Source organism: Lampetra fluviatilis, chromosome 18, assembly GCF_964198595.1.
Source record: "Lampetra fluviatilis chromosome 18, kcLamFluv1.1, whole genome shotgun sequence".
NCBI lineage: Eukaryota > Metazoa > Chordata > Hyperoartia > Petromyzontiformes > Petromyzontidae > Lampetra > Lampetra fluviatilis.
In genome coordinates, this window is record NC_136292.1 from 481552 (window position 1) to 495175 (window position 13624).

General features: G+C 43.0%; 1 protein-coding gene across 3 annotated transcripts in view; it reads right to left on the bottom strand.

Moving 5' to 3' along the window:
* Positions 1-251: 251 nt before the first annotated feature.
* LOC144937050 (latent-transforming growth factor beta-binding protein 2-like) overlaps positions 252-13624 on the bottom strand; it is a 135827-nt gene continuing 122454 nt past the window's right edge. For all 3 annotated transcript variants that reach the window (XM_078864286.1, XM_078864285.1, XM_078864287.1), the window contains 3 exons: positions 7138-7395; positions 5593-5742; positions 252-4863 (listed from right to left, as the gene is read on the bottom strand). In XM_078864286.1, coding sequence (XP_078720412.1) covers positions 4694-4863; positions 5593-5742; positions 7138-7395 — 578 coding nt within the window. In that variant the 3' untranslated portion in view covers positions 252-4693. The remainder of the gene's footprint in view (positions 4864-5592; positions 5743-7137; positions 7396-13624) is intronic.

The following is a 13624-nucleotide window of genomic DNA, read 5'->3' on the forward strand; positions in this document are numbered from 1 at the left end:
CAAAAACGGCTGCGTTCATTCTGGCATGAAGGTATTATTATACCGATGGGACAAATCTGTGTGTGTAGTGGGGGAATACCAGGAAAGATAAGATGAGGTTTATTCAGTTTCACATTTTTTTTTAAGTACAAGTTAACCTTGAACAACCCTGCTACGTATAGTATGTACACTGCTGGCATATAAACAATGATGACAGAGCAACTGAAAATAATGTGCACTCTTTCAATTGTATTTTAATAGTTTGGCTTTATTTAGGCAAATTAATACATACTTTGAGATGCAAATAGACACGTAATTTACAGACCAGCACTCAACACACAACATTTCAATAACATCGTTTCATTGTCAAATTAAAAAGGGGGATCATTTAACCTGCTGTTTCTCGAAATGTATCTGTAGCATTTTTTTCATATTCGAAGCAGAGGTCATTAAGGCACCATTTATATGCAATAGATATCCAGAGTAGAATGCACTTTCTATTAAGACTCAGTGTTGTTAAGACCATGACAAACTAAACTGATTCATTTACAAAATAGCACAGCTGATGTCGATTCAAGCCATATTCTCTGACATAAAACACCACAACAGATTATGTTGATGTAGTTTAAGCAACAATATAAAATATGCAATCCTAAATGTCACTTTGTGTTATGTACGAATGGGAATTTTTGTTTTCAGATAATTAAAGGATGCTAAATTTGCTTTCAATATGGGTTTATTGTAATGATTTGTATTGTACATTCTATTGCCACAGCTGTATTTCAAATGTCGTCTTACAAAATCAAAACATTGGAAAGTAGCTTTCCTCGACTTATTTTGCCTTGTTTTACAACACATTCTCTATATTAAAAGAAAACAACTGCAGACACCATAGCACACACCACCATACTTGTGAACAGAACATTGTTTTCACTCCAGAGGAATTCCCATCAGAATGCACCGCCCACTTGTGACTGTCGGCCTTATCAGAAGAACAGAGCGCCACGAATTCAAAGACAATGCAGAGACTGCAAGCGGCGTTCTATTGCAAAGTTAATCACGAATTTGCTATCCGCGATGTTGGCTATCCGCCAATCGCATCTGCAACTCTACACGACTGCATCGAGAGGTGAAAAAAGAACGTGATGAGACAGTGATGAGTGTGATGCGAGAAAGTGATGATGCAATAGCATCATCATCATCATAAATTTGGGTAAGTTATTGTATTAACTATTATTTAATACGTTAATATTTATTTTTATTTACTTTGTTTATTATAACCAATTACTATTTTTCTTTCATTATAATTGTTACGTATTTAATAGCTTATTTACGTTTTAAATCCAAGTCATAAAAAAATAGGTTTTCATAGGCCAATATCATTATCCGCGTAACTTACAATTCACGAGCATCTCCGGAACGCATCCCTCGTGAATGGCGAGGGGATCGTGCACTTGGCAGGCATGGCTACCATGGCTACCATGGCGGTGGCAATGGTTCACGCAGTGGACTTGCAATCCAGAAGTCGCCGATTCCATTCAATCTCCCGGGGTGGCAGGGGACACAATGATGCGAGTTTCTTAAATCCCCGTCGCTTCCGCCCCGCCCGGCAGTCTAACTGGGTTATACCACGGTCAGTCTACTGGTAGGTCACGTGCGGTGAGGCAAAGCGCGAAGAAGCCAAATGCCATCCAGAGAGGGGCACTCTCGGGCTCCGTCTCGTGGAGGCCCTTCCACCAGCAGCGGTGTGAGCAAGCAACTGCATGGCTGCGCCTTTACCTTGTTTACGTGTTTGGTGGCATCACCTGCAAATCTACGGATTTTGTAGCATCGTGCAGCTGTCATAAATTGCAGAAACACTGCAAACAAGGTTGTTTAAGTGATAACTGAATACAACAAAGAAATTAACATTGTTTGAAAAGGTATGTTCATATGCTCACAAGACTGCGATAAATGTTGCTCTCGTGTGTAAATGTTCAATTGTAATTTAAACTTAGAAAACAATCTCATTTTGCAATCATATTCTCATCCTCTATACTGCTGTAAAACTAGCGTTTAAGTTTAATTGAAGATCATCGTATGCATGTTCATCCCTTTATTAACAAATATTCAATATGTCAATACCAAGAAAATAACTGGTTTAGTACAAATTATGCTTACAAGCAAAAATCTAAGTGTGTGAAACCAGTTGCATGCCGACATTCACGTACGTCTCTAAACGCCGGAGAATCAGAACTTCTGACGAACAAATAAAAACTGTGGGAATACGCTGCTAACAGAGAAGAACGCTGAGAGTGTCTAGACTACAGATAATGAGACACAGAGCAAGACGAGAAGGAATGGGACAGGGGTTTACACGGATTGAGAAGCTCCAAGGTAGAACGACTCGAGTGATTTGGCCACATGGTCTAGAATAGATCCATATAGAATGCTATACATAGATTTAGATGCACAAGTATACGTATGTACGTTTAACTTATTTTGAACCGTACGTAACCAACCGTGCTAATCGGAGATGATTGGGAAGGCCAACAAACTAAACACAAAAATCTGTTTCCTCATGTTGGAAGGAAGAGCGTTCTAGACGGCCGTAGAAGCGCATCTGAAAGCGTGCGATGCAGTGACTGTCTTTGTTCGATGGCTAGCCAAAAGCCGCTGCTGCGAGGATGTATGTATGTTGAACTTTTTTTGCACCGAATGTAGCCAAGCATGCTTATCGGAGGTGCAGGATGACCGAAGTTTTCGTGATGGTCTATGCTCCAAGACGAGATCAGCAAGGTAATACAAAATAATGAATGGCAAAAAATAAAATGCACTGAATTGACTCGGTGGTAAATTGTCTCTGACACAAAGCGGGTGACAAGTAAAGGAAGCCGTGAAGCTGGTGGGAGACAGGAGCAGGTGGTGAGATCTTATTCGGGCCCATCATCTCGAAACGACGATGGGAGGGAACTGAAGAGGAAGATGATGCACGGAAATCAAAGATAGGTTCATAATCATTTCCCATTCGGATGATGTACACGTCATGTCATCATTTTTTCTTCCAATTCCATTCCGATGACGTCATCGGACGTGTACGGAATCGGAAGTAAAAGGCCATGAGGGAGGTCGTGTGGCACAGTTTGGCGCCAGCTTTTATAGAGTGTGGTTGTGTCGCTACCATTCTCTGTGGTGAGTACTATGCCTTTCTAAGTAAAATTAATGCTAACGGGACCCACCCTGCAACTTGCAGACGTATCGGAATGGGAAAGGGTTAATTTGCGAGTACTTAAAAAAAATGCTTTATCCATTGTTTTGAGAAAATAATTTGACGTGTTGAATTTTGAGATGAAATTCAATGTTCAATGGCCCTAAGCTACTTAAACTGAAAATACATTAAGTCTATTTGAATGATATATACTTTTTTTTTAATAACAATAACATTATCATGGTTACTTAAGATGGGGGCGATATAATATACTCCAATGGAACCAAATTATTTGCTGACAAAACATGAAATCAGTATTCATGAAAATATTAAAATTACCATCATTATGCAATAAACCCTGATGATGTCCCTGTGATATTTAGAATATATTTACAGTGTCTCATTATAAAGCTTCTATACAAACAAAATAGCTCTGATATTCATTTTGTAAAAACTAAATTTTTTGGCATTATAATAGTCAATGCGTTTTGATCTTGTTTTGACATGTCACGAACAGATCACAATAAACATTCATTGACCTATGCCTTTAAAATGTTCTTAACGTGTAAAGCGGCTGTATGTGATATAATCCCCAAGTTACTTAATCACTGTTCGTAAAAGCTTGTTTCTGTGCTTCATGTCAATAATATTAAAAGTCCTCACCGACTCCTGCTGACAAAAACATGTAATGGTATGTTCACAGGAACATCCAGGTATCTTGCTGTTGTTGTTGTTTTACTGTTGTACGAAACCGATGACAGATGACTTTGGGTCTTCATTGCTGACTATATCGTTACTTTACCGGTGCCTGCCTGTGGGTCTGCAGCGAGTTCACACCATAATAGGTAGCGTAGTCCACAACGCGTTTTCTGCATTATCGGCGAGCGCTGTTAATTCGCAACGTAACGTTGCTCACATTTAAATTATGCCATGAAGCAGACCTTCTTGATGAACTGGAAAACGCGAAATGGACCAAATTAAATCCCAAAAGGGACTCGCTTGCTATTAGCATCTCGGCCATTAGTACGCATCAACAGCATTTCGGCCAAGTACATTTTAAGCACTGCCCCTTTTCCCGAGCTCAAATATAAACTGTTGGAATTTGTAACTATAGAGATGCACATTTTAATAATTATATACAATAAATGTAGAACACTGACTGCGTTGATACTGCCACAAGTTCCCTTGCCCAATAAACCCCACGACCAGCATCCTCAAACCAAGCCCTCCCCCTGCCTCCCCCCCTACCCTCTCAAATGAATCTGAACATGAAACACTGCTTTGCATGTGGCCGGTTGACAGGTTGGCTCGCAGCCTGGCTTACCTGCAGGTCTCCTGGCGAGGCCGCCAAATTACTTACAGACAGAACGTCTGGCTATCAGTCTGCCTAGCATGGGGTGCCAACTGCGTAGCTGGCTAGCTCACGGGCTCACTGGCTGGCCAGCTTGCCAAACTGATCTAAGCTGTCTGGCAAGCAGGCGAGTTCCCGTCGGGGCTCGGTGGCCGGAAGAGGAGACGACCAGCGGCCTACTGGAACGGGAGCGGGTGCCGCAGCACGGGCACGCACGCGTTGGGTTGCTGGGGCAGGGCGGCGTATCCCGGACGGCACACGCAGCGGTACGAGCCGTCCGTGTTCACGCAGTGACCGTTGCTGCAGAGCTGCGCTCGAGGATTCTGCTCCTCGCATTCGTCGACATCTGAAGGTCACAGGAGGAGCAGGTTGACGCGAGAGAGCGGGAAGTGAACGGCACGTCAAAGTCAAAAGTTATCGCTCGGCTAAAATGACGCTCAATCGCTGCTGGCGTGCCTTCTCTCAATGTGTACCGGACTTGGTAGATCCGTTGTCGCTGTCCTCAAAAATGTTGCAATCCTTGTCATCACTCGTAATTGGTTAAATATATTAAAAAAATATCTTCTGGGCTAGTTTCAGATCTTTCTTTAACACACATGCAAGGACACTGATGATGATGGTGATCACGTTGGTCATGTGATTATGGTGATGATGATTATAATTATGGACAATGAGGATGTTGTTTTATGAAGGTGATGATGGCAACATTCAGTTTAACGATGACAAAGACAATGATGTAGGTTTAACGATAATGAATGTGACAATGACAACAAGGATGATGACAACAATAAGAACTACGGTAACAATTACGACAGTTTCATCTCGATGATAAAAATGGCGGCTTTTGTTTGATGATAATAATGATGGCAATGTTAAATTAATGGTAATGATGATGAAAGTGAGAATGGTGCATGATGTGGAAACATCCAACGGGGGGAGGCAGTGGTTGTTGTGAAACCTCAAGCTTATTAAATAAGGTCCTACATTCATAAAAAAACACTCAATAAATGTTCACTGTTAAATATGAATAAAATATGAATAAAATATTAATAAAATATTAATGTTCATGGCTCACCGACACAAACGACGCTCAAGGTGTCGAGGCGGTAACCCTCGTAGCAGTCGCACGTGAATCCCTCAGGCACTCGCACGCAGCGCCCGTTCTCACAGCCGTGGGCGATGCCACACTCCTCCGCTTGCAGCCCCTCATATCGGTTGTAATTGTCTGTGGGTTCACGGCCAAACAAGAGGATGTGTCAAAGAGGAAGCCAGTGCTCGTCATGAAACAACTCCTTCTGAGAGAGTAAAACGGAAGTGCACAAATGTGTTTACGGTTGTGTTGTGTGGCTCTCCGATGTGTTTTCGGGTTGCACTGCGGTGTTGTGAACCTGCTGACCCGTCCCTACCAGACATCTGTGGGAAAGAGCTCCATAGATCATCACGTTTCTCCAGTCGGAATAAAGATTCTGATTCTGTTAGGCACAATGCTCGACGTGTCGCTCCTGGGAGCTTCTTCAGGAACTCAATTCACCAAAACAAGGTACAACCCAAATACCCATCGGAGTGCGACTCAGGTAAGGATTTATAAGAATCACGACCATGCTTAAAATGAAAGAGGCTACTACTGTTCACGATCATCCACGAAAGCCGGCGTTACAAACAAGGAGTGAAAGGATGATTATGGTCGGTACTACGTGTGACTTCCCCAACACTGACATCATTAGGCTGTGTCTTTCATACTTTTCAAGGCTAAGTCCACCCAGGTGTGGACTGTACCCACATTCCCACTTATTGACAACACTAAGAGGTGAGCGTGCGCATGATTGGGTGAGCAGTTTTGGAAAACGTACCAGTTACGATGTAATTAGTGTAGTTAGCCTGGTGGTCACCACCATAGGTTGTTATTCTGTTAAGGGGTAGTTACCCTGTGAGTTAGTGCTGAATAAATGTATACTCTTTGGGTCTTTCAGTAAAGTCACGTAGATAGAAAAAGAATAAAATAACGTATTATCTTAGTATGAATTCCTGCAGTCACGAAAGCTTTAAGTCAAGATTTAAATAAATGTGTTGCCTCCAAGAGTACGTCTGCGACTCAGTTGAACTCACGACATGTGTCATAATCATAATCTTTATTGATGCTGCAGGAACACGATGAGCTATACGGCTCTTTTTCACAGATGTCCAGTATTTCTGTTTCCAGTCTTCCCTCCTTATTCACGACCTTGCTATCCGCGAAATTGGCTATCCACGAATCGCATCTCGAACTCGACACAACTGAATTGAGAGAGGAGTGAGAAGGTAAGTGATGAGAGAGAATGTGATGAGAGAGAATGTGATGTGAGAAAGTAATGATGTCCAGTGATGAGATGAATGTGTTGAGAGATGAGATATAATGAGATAATTTTCATGTATTTAATACCTTATTTACGTATTTAAATAAGGTAATTAATTTAAAAGATAGGTTTTCGTAGGCCAATATCATTATCCGCGAAATTTGCAATTCACGAACATCTCCGGAATGTAACCCTCGCAAATAACGAGGGAATACCGTGTATATATGTATATGCATGGTATATATGTGTATATTTGGTGGTATATATATATGTACAGCGGCACTCACAATCGTCAGTGGAGTAGAGCGGCAGGATGCCGGGCATCAGGTCGTGGCCGGCGTTCTCCTGCTGCCCGGGGGGGTACGGCTGCACCTCCGTGAGCCCGCGGAAGGGCAGGTGGCCCAGCGCCCCGGTCTGGGGCGGGAAATCCCCACGCTCGTCCGGCAGGAGGTGAGGCTCAAACGGGTACTGCTCGCCGAAGTGAGGCTCCTCGAAGGTCTGCGCCTCGGCGCGCATGCGGATGTTGCACAGCGTGAGGTAGTCGTCTGCAGCAAAGGGTGAGAGAGGGGGGCGGCGGGCCGAGGTCACGGGAGGGAGCCAGAGAGAGACACAGGGAGCAAAAAAACGTTCATGTGAATCCAACGCCGCGCTTGCTTGGAACGATCGCCGAATTATTCAGGATGAAAGTCGTTTTTCGTTATTGTGACCAAGGTGACGGAACTCTAGGATATATTACTGTCGGTTTTCGCGGTTGCGGTTGAAAATCTTTCCGACGTGTTTGCGGGTTGTACCGTGTGTTATTTGGCATGAGAGGAGTGACGGCACGCAACAACGAGCGGAGCGCCGGGCGGCGAAAATGCAGCGAATTGGCGCAAGTAAGGGGCACAGCTGGTGCATCTGCCAGCCATCTCGGTTAGTCAACACATGGCACCTTGGGTCTGTCCCGTGACCTGTCACAACAAGCCTTCAACACTTTGCATAGCCTCAGAGTGCACCTGGCCTGGTACAAGCAGTGTGGTGACGTATGTATGTAGCACTTCTTTCCCCGTACATAGCCAACCGTGCTTATCCGCACAATGTCTGACTAATCCTGCTGGTAGCTTTTTTAGGCACCACCTGGTAAATAATCATTCCTCTGTGAAATCTCTAGGGTGCTAACCCAGCCAAGTTTTCAAGTGTATGAGTTGATGGGCTTAGCCTGGATTCCAATAACTATGAAAAAAATCCCATCATATAACATTTGTTTTTTCACTTAGTTTGGCTAAATTCCAGCTGTGAGAAAAACAAACGTATCAGTTTGACTACTATTTGAAGGAATGCAGTGATACTTTTGTGATATCTCCTTCTTGCAGAGGTTATTCTCGAACACCATGTGAGGCGACACGTTGCTCTATCAAAGTTCCACATGGATGCTGTCTCTCATGACGTGAATATGAAAGCAAAACAATGTAATAAAATTGAGGAAAAGGCTAAATTAAATATGAAGCATATATGTTGTCTTGCCAGGTATGGTTGCGCACACCTGTCATTGAACACTTTGGAGGCAGGGTCGGTGACTTGTGGATTATTCAGAATTTGCTGTGAAATTTCCAAGTCGCAAGGTTTGCCAAGCGATGGTCGTAGGGATAATCAGTTTCTGACCTGTCCGAGCAGATCTTCGAGCGATATTCCCTTCGCGTTCATTTGGAAAAGTTCCGAGGCAAAGAGTACTTTGCATTATGTGAAATACAGGCCACTGCAGCGAGCCAGCTTGAAATGTTACACATGAGGTTCTACATGTCCACTCCGAGTAAAATCTGTTCTCTGTATTTGCGTTGTTTTTTAGACCCCTCTGAATACATCCTGTCGTATTGCGTTTCTCAGACGGTCCCTCTTGGTTTTTCCTGCATCCAAAATTTCCTCGCAAGGCTTTATTTCTCTTGGCAAACATTACTGTCAGAATTTGAGAAAAGACATTCGAAGATGGGCTGACCATCTCTTTAAAAACAATAATAATAAAATACGACTACAACAATAACAAAAGTTCGACAATGTAAGTAAAGTGTATAAACAAGGGCAATTAAATTAACAGATGCACAATCAGAGCAGTGTATGGTCACGAGTCACTGAACATGAATACATCTGCAGACCTCTCGCTGTGAGTGCTAAAGCAAGCGCGAAATCAACATGAGCAATCGGAACGCAACGATCATCCAATTGTTTGACTGTTAAGAGATGTGAGATTGAGCAGGGCACATGGCTAGATGAAGGCTGGTGCTTGAGACTAACAATGGAGCTGGCACCCTAAAGAAGGGATGACACACACCGATTTCATTGCTCCATCTCCAGAGTAGTCGTATTGTTGGGCATGTTGCACATTCCCTCCTTCGGCTGTAATTCCATCACCAGTCCCTCATCCATCCAACATCGTCCATTCTAGCGCTGCGTCATGCTCAAGCACCACTATGGGTCAGTATGAGTTCCTCTTTCTGTATAATTTCCAGCATGCATCTGTGAATGCCAGTTTACGTAATTTTCAACGTTTGTTTCATCTTCTTGAAAACTTTTGTTAGAATGCCACTCGCTCTCAAAAGGCTACACCATACAATCTGACGATAAGGAATTTAACAATAACCTGAGGGCGATGTGCACAATGGTTGAAAAAGGACACATTTTAATGTTTAAGGGGAAGCAGCTGGTTAGGTAGTAGAGGGTGTGGGGATAAGATGACGTCTACAATGAACCACACAATTTGGGATGGTGGAAATAGACATCGGCAGAAATAAGTATAACCAGTAAAAACAAAGTTTTTCACTATAAATCCTTTATATGCGTGGCGGCGAGAGTCCTCTCGTCCTCTGGCTTGAGATGGCTGCCACCTATGGGTCAGATGATTGCATGGCACCATTAAGCAATTGGTAATTAAATATAATATGTTTGTCCTAAAAAGTGTAAAATGTAGGAATTTTTTTGACGAACATTAATTGTCACGCACAACGAGTCTGTGTGCAAAATGTCAGCTCGATTGGATCACGGGAAGTGGGTTAAAAAACGACCGAAAGATTTGCACGGTCGTAAGCAAGCAAGCAAGCACGCAAGCACGCAAGCAAGCAAGCGAACTTAATATAAAGTATTTAAAAAATATATTCGCCTGTGGAGGACGCGGGGATCGATCCCGCGACCTTTGGCATGGGAAGCGAGGGCGCTACCAACTGCGCTACTCCGCCACGGCCTGTGGAGGGGTTACGCTTTGCGCTCTTACACTCTGACGTTCAGCCAAAGCCATGAATGCGTTCTATTTGAATATATGTAAAATACATTTTTTTTGCCTAAAAAGTGTAAAATTTTGGGAATTTTTTTTCACGAACAATAATTGTCTGGCACAACGAGTCTGTGTGGAAAATGTCAGCTCGATTGGATCACGGGAAGTGGGTTAAAAAACGACCGAAAGATTTGCACGGTCCTAAGCAAGCAAGCAAGCACGCAAGCAAGCAAGCACGCAAGCAAGCAAGCAAGCACGCGAACTTAATATAAAGGATTTAAAAAGGAAACTCTTGAGTCGACTAAAGATCAATTATTTTTATCATGATAATTATTGCATTTTTTGTAACCCAGCAAGGCCTCATTGAGTTTCTGACAATTCAGAAGGGTGCTGATATATTCTGTCGTTGTTAAGTGTAATCTAAATTCAGTAAATTCCAGGTAATTTATATGCATTGGGATGTCTGGCCAATACTAGTTACATTGGTTTATTTTAGCTACGAGGGAAAACCAGAGAAGCTAGATGAAACCCATGCTGAGCAGGGAGGGAATACACAAACTCCACGCGGAAGGGCACCCAGGACAGGAATCGAACCCAGGGCCTTCTTGCTGTGAATCACAATTGTCACCACTGCATGACCCTGTTTGCCCTAAGATACTCTAACTAAACACTGTAAATAATACGTCACAATGCTGCCTAACAATTATAAAACATGCAAACACTCCACCTGATACAGTCTCCATCAGGTTGTGGGTTCATTTCCCAGGGGTTAGGGTAAATAAAATTATTACAACTTTGTGATAAGTTAACAGTGGGTTTTAAATGGATAGACTGTTTCCTGTCATATGAATATGGAATTTCCCCTACAGTACGTACTGGTTCATGAACGCTTGAGTATGGAACACTTGAATTGGCAGTGCAAATACATTTTATTCTTTTAAACATCTTGAAAAGTAGCTTTTGAACGTTTTGCGTTATCATCTGCAATAGATTGTACACTTCCCTACAAAGATTGACTTGGAATCTAATCAGAACACATGTATTTATGTTTCCAAATTTATGATGTCTATTTGTGGGTAATTGTCAAGGGTTGGGCAAACAGGAGGGGAGGCATGGCAATACGCCAACAACCCTTGCAGTGCTGCTGATCGGAGCAATACAAAACGTCTAAGACATCCTACTAAAATACACATTTGTACAAACACGAGCTGTGTGTGTACACATACATCTCTAGGTCAGTGGACATGACCCACAGATTGAGTTCTGCAGGAGGCCCGTTGCTCAGTGCTTACATAATGCGATGCATTCTTTTCAGCACTCCATTTACTCAGTCCTGAGCAACAACTCTGATGGCTCCGTGGAGCATTTGTCTTCATATGAATGGCTCTGTTTTTTAAACGATCCGTCAGTTCACTGGAAATCAACTGTCCACACCTTTTACCAGCCCCCCAAACGCCCCCCCACCCCCCTTGCAAAACGGATAACGCGCAGCGCAAAAGAATTCCGGTAAATACTCGTCAAGTGCCGCGTCCGGTTTGACATGCGCCATCCCAAAGCGGCAAGGAATGGCAAACATGTGTGAACGCTTTACTGCACAGATGTGTGGAGCTGCAATTGTACAGGCTCTGCGCAATCCAACACTTTGCTGAGTTCGACGGTCGGCGTGGAGATACCAGTCAAAACATGTGAGTCGCTATGCCAAAACGAACAATTGGCTGATGCTTTTCTCTGTCTATGGCTCTTAGCCAATGCTGGAAATTCCACATTATTATGGCGGGGCCAGTATGTCAATGACTGTCAACTTTCCGCGAAGTGGCACTTGCTTTATTAACCACCGTAGAAACAACCTGTTGAGTCGTGGTGCTAAAATGTTTTTTGCAATCATGTGCCAATGGCTATTTCAGAAAAAACGTGAGCCTGACCTCAACTATAGTGCCACTCTTGATGTGATGCGTGTAAGATAGTCTCTTGGTCTACTCTTCCACGCTCGCCAAACATAATGGAAGTGGGAAGGTTGGGGAGTGGCTAGTCACACTTTACCCCACCACATACGACCCGTGGATTTACTAAATCTGATGTACTCCTTTATACTTTTGGGTAGACAGAGGAGGGTGGACTTAAAAAATGCACCCATTGTTTCAACTGCCATGCCATGGACTTTGAATTGAACCATTTTTCTCTGGATTTCAAGTCACATGAGCTAAACATTACACGGTGACAGTATTCACATTAGAGCATCGTATGTATGTATGTTAAACTTCTTTCGCACCGTACGTAGCCAACCATACTAATCAGAGGTGCGGGGAAGGACAACAAACGAAACACAGAAAGCAGTTCGAATGAAAGGAGTTTTAAATCTAGATTCAAAAGTGCACAGCTGCAGTGGCTTTCTAATATCGAAAGGAAGAGCATTCCAGACGGCCGCAGAAGTGCATCTGAAAGCGTGTGATGTAGTATAGTATACATGGCCTCGAGTATAGTATATATGGTAGAGTATACATGGCAAAATGGTTAATTTCTTCGAAGTCTTAGTTGTTTCAGGGCTCCATTGCTTTGGAGGACATTTAAACTAACTCTACACGGATAGTCCAAACAATCCACCACGCCGCCCGCTCGGCAAAGGCACGTGGGAGGGACTCGCAAACAACCGCCGTGTTCAATTTTCTGAAGTCACGTCAGAGCCCACGGTGGCCCACCTCTCTCCCACAGTCAAGTGCTAATCTTAGTTTTTTACAGGGTGCAAAATATCCTGCAATTAAAAAGCACTGTGATGGCAGACAACCTACAAGAAAGCTAGAACAAATGAAACCGGCTAAAGGATAAAAAAAAATTAACCGTTTCCAGCTTTTCGCACAAAGCTCTCTCTTTTTGCGTGCGCACGTAATTACGTGCAGTTACAAGAGGCAAGACCATGGAGCTTTGTTGGGAGTGAAGACTTGGCTTGCCTTTTTTTTGCACATGGTGCACACACAAAGGTCACACAGTCTCACTTTCATATCTACACCCCTCCAAGTTTTGATAGGACAGGTCCTGACTGGCCACTCAACAACGCAAACACCCAAATCACCGTGTTTTCCTTTCTATTTTATTATTTACTTAACATTCCCGAAGACACGTCTGTTTCTTAGACATCGCCCGAACTCAACACAATTGCTTATTGTGCTCGGTATGTGGGAATCCTGTGATGGGTCGATTTTATTTTTGTAAGTCGACATGGTAATCAATTATTGTGGAAATATACGGCTTAGGGCACCACTTTATTTCAACATCCGATGACTACAAGTTCAACCAATGACAAAATCAATTCTGTAATTGTTAGAGATGTTGGAATACAATAAATCATGAATTATTATACATTTTCTTCATTATAACACGATCGTTTCCAATATTAAATCATAACTAAGCATGCAAATCAAGAAATTAAATATTTACACCTTTTTTGTCAATTAACTGCTGGATGAAGGCCTCCCCAATGCCGATTCGGCTATGGGAGCTGTTTCACTAAACCTCACCACACTGGTCAGTGCGGGGGG